Source organism: Grampus griseus, assembly GCF_964374135.1.
Source record: "Grampus griseus genome assembly, chromosome: 21".
NCBI classification, from domain to species: Eukaryota; Metazoa; Chordata; class Mammalia; order Artiodactyla; family Delphinidae; genus Grampus; species Grampus griseus.
The window spans coordinates 17,240,476-17,257,142 of NC_139015.1; the positions used below are offsets into that span (position 1 = coordinate 17,240,476).

Genomic DNA, 16,667 nt, shown 5'->3' on the forward strand with positions numbered 1-16,667 from the left:
TTAATGTTAGCTAGGCGGTTGAGAAACCGAAACAAATAAAACCTATCACCTGTTGAAAAACAATTCATGCAATTTTTCTTGACATTAGAAGGAAAATGCCAAATAACTTGGACCTATAAATTTTGTTCATGTCCCTACCCATATCCCTACCTAAAACATTAAATTAATGGCTAACGTTTTAAAGGGTAAAGTTATTTTTTTAATTATGTAATTTTATAAGGAAAATTTATAGAAAGATAGGGAGAAAGTAGCTAGTGATAAGGTTGGACAGGAAAGCAAGGGTCTATCAACCAGGAAATGGGAACAAACATGGACTTTATTCTTAGTGCAATCCTTGATGGATTTAAGCAGGAGTGCCATGTAGGATGACAATCAAAATTGAAAACGCTCAAATAATTAAAACAAATATTAGGGGACAGCAGGGATGAGCTATGCCTACAAAATAAAACTGCCGGCCATCTAAGCGCTTACCATGCATCAAGCAAAAAGCCTGCACAAGATAAACATTGACGTCCTCATTTTATGGATGAACAAACTGAGTCATGGAAAGATTACGTCACTCAATGTTCTAAAGATAGTAAGTGGCAGAGTAGAATTGAAAACCTGGTCACTCTAATTCCTATGCCTTTCTAAACTATTATGCTACACAACTGATGAAACCAGGAAAATTCTAATATCAAGTATGTTTGTCTCCATAATGTCTACATTAAAAAAAATGATGGGTGGTTTGAATATGTTCCCTTTTTCAACCAGATGTCTACATTATATAGGCATAAATAGAAAGACAGAATTTCTTCTAGAAACAGTATGCTTGCAAATATCCTTAGTTGTAACTAACAAGATGAAATAAGGCCAAAAATTTTATATCCTTCCTTATTGAAGCTTTGTTGCCATTCCTGCAAATCTCCAATTAGTATTATAAAATTTATGTACCGTATCTGATTATTTAGTGCATTCCAGGTGTCACGGACTCAGAAGTACTATTTCTACCGTTCCATGTAATTTAGATTTATTTTTGGAACATACTTATCACAGAAGATAAAATGGGATTCTGGCTAGTCACAAGGCCCACAGATGTCCAATAGTAACTTATGTGTATAAGTATGCTGCCTAACCTTCGAACTCAGGTCCCAAATTCAGTGGTAACCTATTTTCCTGGGACAACTAGCCCGGCTCATCTTAGGGAGAAGTGTAATTGGTTTTCTTACCTGCTAGAAGTAATATAAGGCACACAGCAAAAAAGTCAGGATACTCTGCAAGGCCAGTATAATTCATTTTGAAGTATGTCCTGAAAAACTGACCAATCTGTTTGCTAAGAAGTTCATCAAAGGTGCCACTCCAAGCCCTTGCAACACTTGACGTTCCTTCCAAAACACAGAACGTTCAGAGAATACAAGGTCAGTGGGAGAAAATTAACATAACATCTTTTGCTACTCTATTCTAGGATAATCATGGGTTAGTTCAGACAGAATTGAACATTTTAATCACATATAAAATTATCTTGATAACTTTATAATTACACAATAGCAATGAAATGCTCAAGTCCATAACTGTGGAATCAGGCAATTTTATTTGCATTAAAGAGCTATCGTTTTTTAAGAAAGGTTTTCAAACCCACTAAGTGATGGCATATTCAGAGATGAAGCAGAATCACCGAATTTTGCAACTAGAAGGAGACACTTTATTTAGAGGTGAGAAAAATGAGACACGCAGGGATCAACAGATACATTCTGATCACCTACTCGCTAATTAATGCAGACCTATCACAGAACCCTAAGGCCGCTGACTCAGGAGTGCCATTTCTACCATTTTACCCAATTTGGTTGATTTTTTTGCAAACATACCTATCACATAAGATAAAATGAGATTCCAGCCAGTGATGAAGGCCCACAGTTCTCCGACAGTAACGTAAGTGTACAAATAGGCAGACCCAGTCTTGGGAACTCGGGCCCCAAATTCAGCATAGCATAGGCCTGCCATCACGGAAGCCAGCGCAGCGATGAGGAAGGAGACCACGATGCTGGGGCCAGAATCCGCTTTGGCAACCTCGCCAGCGAGGACGTAAACCCCGGCACCCAGAGTGCTTCCAACGCCCAGGGCAATGAGGTCCATGGTGGATAAGCAGCGGCACAGTTTGGTATCTTCTAGACTGTCCAGAGTGACGATTTTTCTCCGGATCAGACATCGCGCAAAAGACAGTGCTGCTCTGCAGGGAATCATTCTGAAGATGGCAACCTGAAGAAGAGAAGGGAGGGGGTTAAAAGCTGATCTGGAACTGTCATCCGTCCAGTTACCCTCCCAGCTTCTCCGCACAGCTGTGCCACCTGATTGCTTTTACTCCTTGCTGGAGGTGCGGCCCGGAGCAATCAGAAGGAGGGCTGAATGAGCCAAAGCTGTGATTTTCTCAGAGCTCACTCTGATGTGGCCTTTTAGAAGGATCTGCCACAAATGACTTATTTGGGGAGCAAAGGAATAGGAGCCTTGGGGGATTAAAAAGATTTGCCATTTTTGCTTGTTGTTGCAATTTTTAAGGATATGCCCATAGAAATATATTCCAAGAGATGGCTTATTTGTCGTTGCTTCAGGCAAAGGGGTAAATCACCTCATCTTTCTGGTTCTCTCTCTGTCTCTTTTCTTCAATCATTCCTTGAATTCATATTTTTTTAAGCCTTATTACACGCCAGGGATTGTGCCAAGATTATGTCTAGTATGGTGTGGAACGCTGGTATGGCCTCCAGCTTTACCAGACTTACATTCTAGGTGTTGCCTAAAAGCAGGTAAAAACGCCATCCTTATGTGGTCTACAGCTTTATCAAATATGTGTGAGCTCTGCTTTCATTTGTTTCATTTTAATGTGGAGCCACTTGAACCTTTTAGAATTAAAAGAATTCCCCCCAAAACATGCTTAGAATTTTCTCAATAAAACTGCTATTCACTTATGCTTTAAGTATGCATTTGTAATAAAACACACATGTTTATTCGTATTTACTTGCAATTTCTAAATAAATAAATAAAGTCAAAGTCCATGCCAAGTTTGATATATTCTTTTTTAAATGGAATGAATAAGGTAGACAGAAGGTCTCACTCCCCATACCTTACAGGCCCAAACAACCTAACAGTGAAAAAAAAAATTCGTCAGGTTATAAAACGTGGATTTAGTGAGGAAAAAATACACATATTACAGTAAAAAGTCTGAAGCAAAATATACCAAAATATTAACAGTAATACTGGTAATATACAATATATATTATATAGCTAATATGTTTCTAAATTTACCTCCAATGACTATGTACAACTTATATACAAAAGAAATATAAAAATGAAAAGGCACTATATGGCCTTGTCTATGGAGACATATAATTCAGAAGACTAAGAAATAACTGAGGAATAGGGAATATAATAATATATGCAGCTTCTCAGTCAATAAAGTTAAATGTATTTAACTTTTAGAAGTTCAGAATCATGTTTACCCTGATTGCACAATGATCTACAGAGGCTGAATGTTATCCCTTCAATCTTGTTATACTCATTAGCAATAGCTTAAACTCATGAGATCACAGCTTGACATCTTCTCTGAAGAACTTAGGGCTTTCTATCCTATGAAATAAATCCTTGAACATTTCTCGACCTTAATCTCTATAAAAGAAAACTATTATTAAAACTTATTTCATTTAAAAACAGTAGTATAGGGCTTCCCTGGTGGCACAGTGGTTGAGAGTCCACCTGCCAATGCAGGGGTACACGGGTTCGTGCCCTGGTCCGGGAAGACCCCACATGCTGCGGAGCGGCTGGGCCCGTGAGCCATGGCCGCTGAGCCTGCGCGTCCGGAGCCTGTGCTCCGCAACGGGAGAGGCCACCACAGTGAGAGGCCCGCGTACCGCAAAAAAAAAAAAAAAACAAATAAACAATAAATAAATAAATAAAAATAGTAGTATAATAAATTTTCTATACTGAATCTCAATGACTTACTGCTCATAAGAGAAAAACATTTCTGGGATATGCATAATCCAGTTTCATGCTAACCTTAGTATATAAAGCTAACTCACTCAACATTATTCACACATCAATATAAATGCAAGTCCTTGATGTTGAAAGCAGCTGATTCAAAGAATATAGAGAAAAATCCTAAAGAAAAATGAAAATGAGTGAAAAGTTCCTTGATAATAAAAATAAAGTTTTGCACATCATTATCGGCCACACCACCTGGCACAGTGCCAAGCACGCCACTTCACAGATACTTGTTGAAAAATTTGCAGAAACAGATGACATCTCCCATTGTGCCCATACTTGCGCTTCCAAAGTCAAAATCTATCAAACTTCCATAAATCAAATGTGTATCAATTTCTACCCTTACCTAGCCCTTAAATAGCTATTTCTCATATAACACATCTAGAAGATAAGGGAGAGAAGTGTTTTGCTTTAAAAAGAATCAAGTGAAAAGCTGGAGTTATACAAAGGCCAACTGAGGTGGGAGGATGGCAGTTGAAGGGATTTATAAATGCTGACCTTCAATAATATTTAAGCATTTTTATACAACAGAGATGTGCAAAGATCAAGAATTAGGGATAACTGCCAACTGAAAAATGCTAAGAAATGAAGACCCACTCAATTTTAGTAATGATTTAAGATCATAGGAAAATGGAACATGTCATACACAACTTTAGGAGACAACTGATGTGCAGAATGAGGCACACCTGTTAGTCATTAATTAAATAAAACACTTGGTAAAGTGATGGATTAACCTCACATGCTATGAATAAAAGACAAATTCTACAACTATTGCAAAGGAATCTGGAAGGAAGCAAGGAAAACTAAGAAGAAAGGAGAATGATATGACTGTGGGTGAGCTTTTATTTATTTTTTTAATCCGTTTTTTGGTAATATGGTCACCATGTTGTTTTCGAAGTTTCTAAGCCCCCCCCCACACAAACACAAGATAGCATAAAAATAAAAAAGAATAAGCAAGCCAACCGATAAACAACCTTCTTTGAAATGCTAAAAATAGTGAAAAGTTTTCTTAGTAACATTTACCCAAAATGAATAAATGAGTGACCCTCATCCTGTCAACAGAAAAGTGAATTTAATTCACTCCAGATTACATGGGAAGCAGAACTGTTTACAGAAACATACAGCTTTAATCAGAGAAGATCTGATTGCTACTGCCTCTTTCCTATTAAAAATGGAAAGTATTTCATGTTCAGTTTTTCTGCGTTGCCCTGAGCAAATAAGTCAAAGCTGCCACTTGTCAAGCATTCATTTGCTTTTGAGTAACACAAATGCAGACGTCAGAAACGCTTCTCTGAATTGACAGGTTAGGCAATGTCCTTGGCAAACAGCCTTAACTACGCACAACTGATAAAATACTGATTGCAAAAGCTATGATACAAAACCGACTTTGCAGAAATATAATGAGATGGGAAAAAGCAATGTAAAAACATACCGGGTCAATTTAATGAATCGTTGTTAAATAAACATTTATTAAATCCTAGCAGGTGTATCATATAGTCAATAAAGAAAAAAGAATCCCGTGCTTTTGTTAAATATGTTTTTGTGGAGATACACTGATATATGGAAGTAGAGTGGCAACAGGAGAATGAGAAAAAATAAGATATTTGTGTCTAATGTAATATAATTTGATATTTACTTTTTTAAAATTTAGTAACTTTTCCTTTAAAGCGTTTAAAAAGATATGTTCCTTATGTAAATGGTTATGACAACCTTACTCTCATTTCTAGAAGGTCCTTTCATTGCTGAAAAAAATCCACTCATACTTATTCTTTGACACATGTCTGCATTTGCTGTCCCTGCCTGGGCTCTGGTGTGTTGTCTCATCAGCAAACGACTATGCAGTGAAAATATGCAAGGATTTTGAAGGTGATTCTATTTGGTCTGGAGGACAGAGACTGTTTTCCCAAGAGCAGACAATGATCCAAACCATCATACCCACTGTCAGCTGTTGCCACCATGACCAAGGATTGGTACTGAGTATGAACCCTACATAAATGTAAGTAAAGGACAATGATGTTAGACTTTGGGAAGAGGCCCATGCAACACTCATACCCATGACCTGAACCTTAAAATATAAAACTCTAATCAACATTCCTATGAGGTCACAAATGATTCTGGTGATACTAGAAACAGACACGTATCCTTTTTCAATAAACAGTTATTTTACTAATTGCTAAGACAGTGGCCTCTCTACTGAGGCGTACAATATGCACATATTTGCTTAGATCTGAAAATGTAATTAGCCAACAGAAAGCCTCGGAGGGGTCTGCAACAGCTCAGGCAGCAGTGAAGTCTGGGAGTGGATTTAATGAGTCTGGTGATAGATCTTTCTGAGTCCCTTCCCCCATCCCCAACCCTAAGTATAACAGTTTTAAGACATCTAACTCCCCGATGGAGCCCTTATTAATTCTTGCCAGAAAGCTAAATTCCCTCCTCAGCAACTTGGAATTATCCCCTTCTCAAACTTCTTCAATCCAGGTTGTAAACTTGACCATGTAGAGTTTTAGGTCAAATAAATCCCTAGGCCTGATGATATAACAACACTATATAGAGAGCAGACCTCTTTTCCACTAAACACAGAAATCTTGCAAAATCTGCTAATTACAGTCAAAAGTTGATCCTGGATTTTCACTTCGGTTCGAAAGTTGGACGTCGCATTTAGCTGCACAGAAATGCAGCTCCTCCCCTACATAAAGGCTGAAATTTCAAACTTAATCCTCGGTATCAGTATCACAGGCCCTGACAACAAATCTTACAGGAGATAGGAGCTGCGGGGGCAGGCATTCCAACAAATCCTCACTGGGTGCTCTCCTCCGGAGCCTAAAACCAACTTTCCTTTCTCATGTGATTGCTGGTTTCATGGTGAGATATTTGCACTTTCTGTTTTGGGCCTGATAGGGAAAAAGGGATCAAACCATGTTAAGCCTGGGAACTTTGCCCCATTCTGTGTGTGTGTTTTCTCTGAACTAGAGCTTTGGGGTTTGCAATCTCCAAACTCAACATCAATTACATTTCTATAACTTTTCTTTTTAACATCTTTACTGGAGCATAATTGCTTTACAATTATGTAAAGGGTGTGTTAGTTGCTGCTGTATAACAAAGTGAATCAGTTATACATAAACATATATCCCCATATCTCCTCCCTATTGCGTCTCCCTCCCTCCAACCCTCCCTATCCCACTCCTCTAGATGGTCACAAAGCACCGAGCTGATCTTCCTGTGCTATGCAGCTGCTTCCCACTAGCTATCTGTTTTACATTTGGTAGTGTATATATGTCCATGCCACTCTCTCACTTCATCCCAGCTTACCCTTCCCCCTGCCCGTGTCCTCAAGTCCATTCTCTACGTCTGCGTCTTTATTCCTGTCCTGCCCCTAGGTTCTTCAGAACCATTTTTTTAGATTCCATATATATGTGTCAGCATACGGTATTTGTTTTTCGCTTTCTGACTTACTTCACTCTGTATGACAGACTCTAGGTCCATCCACCTCACGACAAATAACTCAATTTCATTTATTTTTATGGCTGAGTAATATTCCATTGTATATATGTGCCACATCTTCTTCATCCATTCATCTGTCGATGGACACTTAGGTTGCTTCCATGTCCTGGCTATTGTAAATAGAGCTGCAATGACATTTCTATAACTTTAAAGTTCAGAAAATATTTTCAAATTTTACTGTAGGCTAAATAATTTAGTGAAAGGGGAAAAAAAGATATGGACATAATACCATGGAATTATTGATCTTTCTTTCATTCCTCTTACTTTTAAGAGATTAATTTCTCATAAAATACACCAGAAGTACAATGCAGGATAAAAGATAATCAGAAATGGTAACTGTTCACTTTGGTATGTAAAAAACAAAAACAAACAACAACAAACTTTTGCATTCAAACCTAAAACCTTTATTTTTCTGGAAAACAAAATACCCTTTCACATACATTTCACTTATATTTGGTCCAAAACTTATCTTTTCACCAAAGCAACATTTCTGAACAGTATCATCCTCCAAAGTTTTCCCCAGATAGGTGAACACAAATGCAGAAATAAGTAAAAGTGAAGGACACAACTGAGACCACTATAAAGTCACAATCATTGTGGCAATAATATTTATGTTTCCTCCCCTTTTATATCAAATCGGTACTACCAGGAAGTTAAACTATTTCAAGATTTCTGACACAGAATCCAGACACAGACAAGCATCTTTCTAAGGACATCCGAAGCAAACAGCTGATGGAGAATTCTAGTTTGTACAGGCAGCTGGTGCTTCAAAACACGTCAATCCATTTAGCTTTATTAAAGGCCAAATTACAGGAATAAGGCATACCTAGCTGTCTCATTCAAATAGATGCAGAGCAATTTAAAAAATTAAGCGTCCAACTTTTGTTTTAGGGTTGGAGAAGAGAGGAAGTAAAAAAAAAAAGAAAAGAACAAACAGAGCCCCCAGCAGCTGGGTAATCAGAGTACCTGCCCAGTCAGCGACCCACTCACAGTCAACGATCTTGGTGGCTCGCTTCAGCCCCGGGCAGACGCCCGTTCCCATTTAGGCTGAGCAGTCTCCGGCTAATAAATCACTCCAAATGCCAGAGGGTACCACCTGTTCCCATGCTCCAAGCAGCAACTGAAGGAAGTGTCCTTGGCTAAGCCCAGTCACCCTTTACATGCCATTTCAAACATCAAGAGATACGCTTTGCAAAGGTATTTCACACCCGTCACTACTCTGCGAAGTGCTAGGCTAATAAAGATGGGTGATGTTTGTTGACCACTTACTGTGTGCTTACTAAGCCCCTTTAATTTATTCTTTCATGAACCTTCACAATATCCCTATAAGATCAGGACTCACATAGTATCGATGAGGAAACTGAGGCAGACAGAGGTCAGTCAACGTCACAGGTAGACGTGGAGCCAGGGATGAACCCAGCAGGCATGACTTTGGATCCTTTATTCACAGCCACTAGGTTGAGCTGCCATCTCGCCAGACAGCTTAGTCATTGCCCACCTGCCCACACCTCCTTGGAAGAGAATCTGCTCTCCTCATAGCACTCTCCTCCCATCCGCCAAGCCACAGGTAACCGGACCAGACACCTGACTCTGGGTTTAATAGCCAAAGGCCAGGTACACTCATTCAATATTCTTGAAAATCTGAATGACACCATTGAATGGGTCAGGTCCTTCCTGTTGTTGGGTGTGTGAGCCCTCTGTATCCATTCAACAAACTTCCTGTTCACTTACTCTATTTTGAGTGATCTCTGTTCCCTGAAACCAGAGGCAACTGATGAAGGTCAAGGTGGTATCAGTAGGGCTGGCTCCAGCAACCTTTCTCCTGATTTCAACCCTTCAAATCTTCTGCTACTTCCTGCCATATCTGGTGGGTTTCCTGATAATTCCTCTTCTTTCTAGAGCAGGTGTCCTGATGGAATAACTTGAATTTGTTTATATATTTCTCCAATAAGGTACCCATAGAGTTTAATATGCATTAGGTCTGTCCTTTATGCACACACACAGACATATATACCCTCTACCTGAGAAAGGTGACTTTATATAGGGCAGAGAAAATCTATTCTTAGACATACATCCAACCTGGGTTCCTGGTACCACTATTTCTCCAATGCCCACTACTGAGCCAGGAACATCCTCCACCTTGTCAAAGACCCAGAAATAGCAAACAGAGGCTCTATAGCGCTTACTAAAGATGTTTAAAACATTTTGTTCACCAATGAATTATAGTAGTAAACCAGTAGCAGAGCCATTATTCACCTAATGAAGGGAGGGAAAATAAAGGAAGCACTGGAAATATTTTATCATACTCGAGAGGGTTTTTAAGAGTTTCCTGAGTCACAGAAGAGAAGTTTCTCCACAGCCCTGCCTGTAGACCTTAACATTAGTGGGTTATTTTTTGTTAAAAATTGCAGATTTCCTAAAAGCACTTTTCACCCTTTTATTAGTTCCACAAATACTTCGGTGCACACCACTAGGCACTGAAACAGCCATGAACAGGCTGCCAAAATTTCTCCCCTCACGGCACTTACAGTGGAGTGGGCGGCGCAGACAGCGGCCAGTTCAATATCATGAAGCAAATGCTTCTGCACAAGGGAAGGCGAGAGGGGCCCACAGTGAAACCACACAACTCAGATTGGGACTTGAACCCAGCCAGAATTCAGACTGAGACTTGAACCCACGGTCTTTTTTTTTTTTTTAACATCTTTATTGGGGTATAATTGCTTTACAATGGTGTGTTAGTTTCTGCTTTATAACGAAGTGAATCAGTTATACATACACATATGTTCCCATATCTCTTCCCTCTTGTGTCTCCCTCCCTCCCACCCTCCCTATCCCACCCCTCCAGGCGGTCACAAAGCACCGAGATCACACACCTCATCTTAGGACTGACTGAAGCTCAGGTTCTTTATGTCTCATCGCAGAAAGAATTCAGTGAGAGACAAAGTGATAGATAAGAAGTGGATTTATTTAGAGAGATACACACATTCCATAGAGAGAATGAGGTCTGTCTCAAAAGGTGAGAATGGCCTTGGGAGAAACACACTCCACAGACAGAGTGTGGGCCATTTTCATCTCAGAAGGCAAGAGGGCCTGAAATACAGGTGGTTAGTTTTCATGGACTGGGTAATCTCATAGGCTAATGAGTGGGAGATTATTCCAACTATTTTGGGGAACGGGAGGGGATTTCCAGGAATTGGGCCACTGCCCACTTTTTGCCCTTTTCTGGTTGGCCTTGGAACTGTCATGGCGCTGGTGGGTGTGTCACTTGGCTAGTGTGTTACAACGAGCATATAATGATGCTCAAGGTCCACTAGAAGTCAAATCTTCTGTCATCTTGGACCTGGTTGGTTCTAACCCATTTACGTCACATCCTCAAGGGCTACGTCATTCTTTTAAACGTTGTGCTCTGCCCCCTTCCCTCTTGTTTCAACAGGAGGGGCTCCTCACTCAGACTCTGACTGGGGTTCAGGTGGTCAGAGGAACTTTCCTAGAGAGAGCTATGTCTAATCTGAGGCCTTTGAAATGATGAGTTGGATTTAGCCATCTGAAGGTGCAATGGGAAGGAGGCTGGGGGGGAGTGGTGGGATGATGAGTGCTCTGAGCTGAGGGAACAGCAAATGCAGAGGCACAGAAAGTAGTTTCATGCATATAGAGCTCAGGGGCTGGGGGAAAAGCTAGAGGGAAGTAGGGGTAAGCAGAGGCGTCCCCAGGCCATGCAGGGGGCTTGGACTTGACCCTGAGGGCAGTGGGGAATCCCTGAAGGACTTTAAACCAGATACACAACTTGACAATTATTGTTCTGATTGTGTTATACGGAAGGGATGAGAAAGATCAAGACTGGAGTTAAGGGGAAGGGTAAACAGGCTACTGGGATAATCTGGGCACGAGGGACTGTGATCTGTACCCTTTTCTAGGGTAAAGGCAGTGGGGTGAAGAGAAACGGATGGGCTACAGTGCCCTTTAGGAGGTGGAGGATATAGGGGTTGATGACTGTGTGGATCTGGGACCCAGAGCTGCTGGATGGTTTGTGTGCCTTTTATGAGGAATTAGCAAGAAGGAGGTTCTTTCTGACCACTCTGATTTTAAGGAATGTGTGGAATTGCCATGTGGTTTCAGCAAAGCTCAGGAAAGCACAGAAGACAAGAAATCTGAGAATGATCAGCATAGAGATGATAGTTAAATAGACAGTATCACCCAGGGAGAGACTGTACAGGAGAAGGGAAGGAAAGGAAATACCAAAGATGTATACTTTTTTTTTTTTTTTTTGCGGTACGCAGGCCTCTCACTGCTGTGGCCTCTCCCGTTGCAGAGCACAGGCTCTGGACGCGCAGGCTCAGCAGCCATGGCTCACGGGCCTAGCCGCTCCGCAGCATGTGGGATCTTCCCAGACCCGGGGCACGAACCCGTGTCCCCTGCATCGGCAGGCGGACTCTCAACCACTGCACCACCAGGGAAGCCCCGAGATGCACACATTTAAGGAATGGGAAGGAGGATGAGGAGTGGGAGGGGGAGGGGGAGGGGGAGGGGGATGGAGGGGAAGAAGAAGGAGAAGAAGAAGAAGGAGACGGAGAAGGAGAAGAACCACTACCATCCCCCACAGAGGAGCTGGAAAGGAGAGGCAGGAGTGACGGAAGGAACCAGGAAAAGTTCTGACCCAAAAAAGGAGTGAGCTTTCAAGAAAGAAGGAGTGGTCATCAGTGTCAGATGGTGCTCGAAATGAAAGGACAAATGTTTGAACGCTGCAAAATTATGGGCAGTGCGGAAATGAAAGCAATACGTTCAGGTGCCTTTTTCAAGCCAATGCCCTGAGGGGTCCATGGAATCAAGGAAGAGCGTTTTATACAGAAGAAACTTAATCTGTTTAGATACCAATGGGAAAGTGCCAAGAGAGAGAGGTTGAAAATCCAAAAGGGAGAATGGATAAAGCAAGGCTCTTGAGATGTGGAAGACTGAGATCGGTGCTGGGTTCAAGAGCTGAAATTAGGTAGAAGGAGAAATGGCATCGCCACCTTAAGAGTCAAGAAGGAGAACAGTGCGGGACGGGCCAGACAAGTTTGTAGGCTAGGCGATCGGCTGTTGAGCTCTTATTCTATTTGCAAGCTCCAGAAATCCAAACCTTATAAGGCATGTATTTTATAGATAACAATAAGAAGGGATGAAGGAATCATGTCCGAATGAGTTCAGTATAACTTTATACAAGGACAGTTTTGTTTGTGTTTTCACCATTTAAAACTTGCACTCCCATTCTAAACACAAAAAAATAAACAGATAGTAACTTTAAATATATGCTTCTACGACATAGTTAAAATTTCCATGTCAATCTCTTTGAACTGTCAGAAAACTAAACACAGGAGTTTTTGGCATGACGTTTTCCCGAAACAAGGTATTCTAGATGAATGGGCTCTCTAGATTACTGACGTTTAAATCTGTATATCTTTGATGATTGTTGATCAAATCTTGCCACAATTCAGTGATCCTCCTAAACACTACTGAATTTGATGACGGCTGTCTGCTACGGTACCAGGCATGCAAGCTGCCCGTCTTTACAGGAAGGTGATTCATTCCGTATTACTTCTTAAAAAGCTGTTTAATAAGACTGACAGAACTGTTTTAAAAACAAACAAATAAATACTCGCTATTACCTTAATTCCAATTTTAATCCACCGTCCACACAAATTAGAATCAACTCAAGGATGCCAAGGAAATCCAGATGACCTGGACGAACCCATGCTGTCAACAAAGAGCCACTGCTCAAGAAGTTTATTTTTACTTATTTCTGGATTAGTAGCTGAATTTCAGATTAAAGATGCTAGAAGTACATTCATGGACTAGGAGGTGTGTTAAAAGTACAAGAAAGCTCTTTTTGTCTGAAGGCAAAAACTGAGAAGTCCTTTAGAACATTCTGATTTCTTCTAATCATTCTCTTTCCAGAGCCAAAGTATCCCTCTTAATTCACTTACCCCACACCCTCCTCAAAAGGCTACCTAATTTAGTTGTTAGAATGCAGCCACTTTTGTTTCAATGCTAGGCAAAATTCCTTCCATCAAACTGTGGCAGAAAAGGAATTCAACCAGAATTCACATTCGTTTTTAATTCATGTTCAAGAAATTTAGATGGATACCATGTCGAGTATACTTATGGTTTATGGTTTTGCTGTAAAGTCATTTCTTGAAAAACAGTCATTTTTGAAACTGTATTTTTAATTTTGAAAAGCATGTTCTGATTTGGTACTTCTTAAAATACAGAAACAATATATCACCAGAGATTTTTATCCTTAGCATCTTGGCAGATTGCTGAAACACTGTTATTGGCTGAGAGGTTTGGAAATTCATGTTGGCTTCCAATAAATCTGAATAAAACCTTTCTATTATGTGCTCAGAGAAAGTAATTAAAACAGTGCCAGCTCTTCATCATCATGATTCAAAGCCTCTAAATTCAAGTTTAGAATATGCAAACTAAGAAGAATTTTAAAAATTAAAATAACTTGAAATGGCGAGGTCCTTAAAACTGAAGTCTGATAGTCTTGTCACATTTATATTCTACTTATTAATATGCAGTAACTACAAACAACTTCTCCAACTTAAGCTTTCACCAGATTTTTCTATTTTTATATCATTGCATAGACTGAACTCAACTGATCAGTTGCTTAATGACTGTCAATTTCTCTAAAAAAATCAAGCCTTAGAAATTAAAAAAAAAAAAGGCAATTTCTAAATAATATTCCAGGGGGCAGGGGAGATACAGGCAGAGGGAGAAAGACAAATACAACAGACCATTATCATATAGTGTGCTTGTGGGTAAGGGAAGTCCAGGGCACTACCAGAACACACAGAAGGGAGTGCCCTGTTCAGGGGGCTGGGGTGGGTGTCAGCAGGGGAGTCTTCCTGGGGAAGCCATGACTGATCTGATTCCTTATCCATTCTTCCATTCCAGAATTTATTTTTTTTAAAAAAGGCTGAATACCGCTTAAGGAGTCCTTAGAACAAAGAATACAAATATGAAAATCAATATTGAATTTTTCTAATAAAGAAGCAGTATCCAAAATCTTTAATATTCATTTTGAAATTGACAATTTATACAATCAGCCATTTCTTAAAGTCAGTTATTTAAAACTTCAATTTTTCTTCTCTTACTTTATTTGAAAAAACCCTTTTGGTGGGTGGGAGGGATAAATTAGGAGTTTGAGATTAACAGATACACATTACTATATATAAAACAGATAAACAAGGACCTACTATAGAGCACACGGAACTATATTCAATATCTTATGATAACCTATAATGGAAAAGAATCTGAAAAAGAATACACATATAACTGAATCATTTTGCTGTACACCTGAAACTAACACAACATTGTAAATCAACTACACTTCAATAAAAATATTTTAAAAACAAAAAAAAAATTTCTTGGAAAAAGATACTGAATTTTATATAAATACTTAATAACAACTAAAGTTACTTCCCTAATAAATAGTAACCAATCCTTAAAATAATCATATTAATTTGCAAATTCTTAATCAGAAGTTCCTGGAAATATCTATCTTGATTTTTAATTTTGAATAGCAATACCTTAAATTACTATATAATTTAATATTCCTGTTATTTCATAATCTTCTAAAAACTCTATTTGGTAATCAATGATTAATAAGAGTTTTCTAAACAAACAAAGTATTTAAATAATGTGTGAAGAACGGGCTCTATAAGGAATAGGATTTATAAAAACAAAATATATAAAGCATTGTAAAACCTCCTGCTATTTAAGCAGAAATTTAAAATATGTATACACAGATAACTACTACTCATCAGGTTACTCAAATTTTGTTTTTCCTTTAAAGAAAAAGAAAAAAAATGTGTTCTCCTTGTGATGTGAACTCAGGATTTACTCTTAGCAACTTTCAGATATTAATCATGTACATCACATCCCTAGCACTCATCTAAAACATTCATCTTTAATCTTTTTGTTACTAAAAAATAAAACTGTAACTTGGCCTCTCTAATGGCTCTGCACTACAGTCTGGCAATGGTGTCCCTGAAGTATTAAAATAAGAAGAAGGCACTCTCCTGCTGCTTCTCTGCAAAGCAAAGAGCTGTTCCATCTGATCTTCACAGTATTCAGCACCAAGATGCAGAGAGAGAAATATCTCCCGTGGGGCTCTGATTCCTGCTCTGTCCAGGAAACCAGCACTGTTATTTCCCAACCCTGACTTTAAATGAAACCATACCATGCAGAGACTTGTAGATGAATTATTTTGGTCAATCAGGGCTTAGTGGCCATAATTTTAAAATATGCTTGGAAAGGTTTATAAGTATCAGCACACTCCTAAGTAACAGAGAATTATGAAATATGCAGCATGAGCTGAATGTTAATGCTTCAAACCTATCATATCTAATCTACCGTATCTAATCGGCCTCCTGCCAACTTCTCCAACTGGATCAATCCAGCCTGGGTTTCAAAACCACCCCTCTGTCATCTGATCTCAGCCTGCCTTCCTAGCCTTATCCTTTGCTACCCTCCACATGAATACTGTAATCCAATTTGTCCATCAACTGCCCCTAGAATACTGCCCTCTTGTCCACACACAGGTGACAAGATTTATGGACCTGTCTGATTCTGGTTGCCCCCTTGTCCTCTAGGGAGGGTTCGGTTCCCAGGCCTTCAGAGCTACTGCAGGGACAGCAGGAAGGTTCTTTCTTGCCTGTCAGCCAGCTCCTGAGCTTTCCTTTGACTCAAGGAAGAAAAAACCCACCTTATGCTTAGCAAATATAAAGCCAAGAAGCAGGCTGATTTATATAATAAAGGGCTGGGGGTGAGAGGAGAATCCACGCCTAGAGAGAATCCACCTGGCAGAGAGAAGTGGGGAGGAGAGGAGAGGGTTTGGAGAAGTGCTGGTATGGAGTATGAGTTGGATGTCCTTCAGGAGATACAAGTGCATGTGGAAATTCCTTTCAAATATACTTTGGGCAGCTGGTCAGCGTTTCTCTGAGTATGACCGACCTCCCCCACAAAAGAGTATGGCTCCCGTGGCACTCGGGTAGGAGGGACACTTGGTTTATGCTACGTGCCCTCCTATGCGCCCTCCTGCTCTCTCCCTGCCAGAGAAGGTAAAATTGCTGGTTTGGTATAAAACAAAATGTACACATTTACATGCCATCACTTCT

General features: G+C 39.8%; 1 protein-coding gene across 5 annotated transcripts in view; it reads right to left on the bottom strand.

Annotated features, from left to right (window-relative positions):
• The window catches only part of SLC7A2 (solute carrier family 7 member 2), a 73,834-nt gene that overhangs the window by 28,171 nt on the left and 28,996 nt on the right, over nt 1–16,667 (bottom strand). For 4 of the 5 annotated variants that reach the window (XM_082680436.1, XM_082680433.1, XM_082680435.1 and 1 more), the window contains exons 2-3: nt 1,845–2,235; nt 1,209–1,364 (exon numbers count right to left, since the gene is read on the bottom strand). In XM_082680436.1, coding sequence (XP_082536562.1) covers nt 1,209–1,364; nt 1,845–2,220 — 532 coding nt within the window. In that variant the 5' untranslated portion in view covers nt 2,221–2,235. Of the gene's footprint in view, nt 1–1,208; nt 1,365–1,844; nt 2,236–8,475; nt 8,543–16,667 lie in introns of those variants that run through there. The other variant, XM_082680434.1, reaches the window with a different exon arrangement.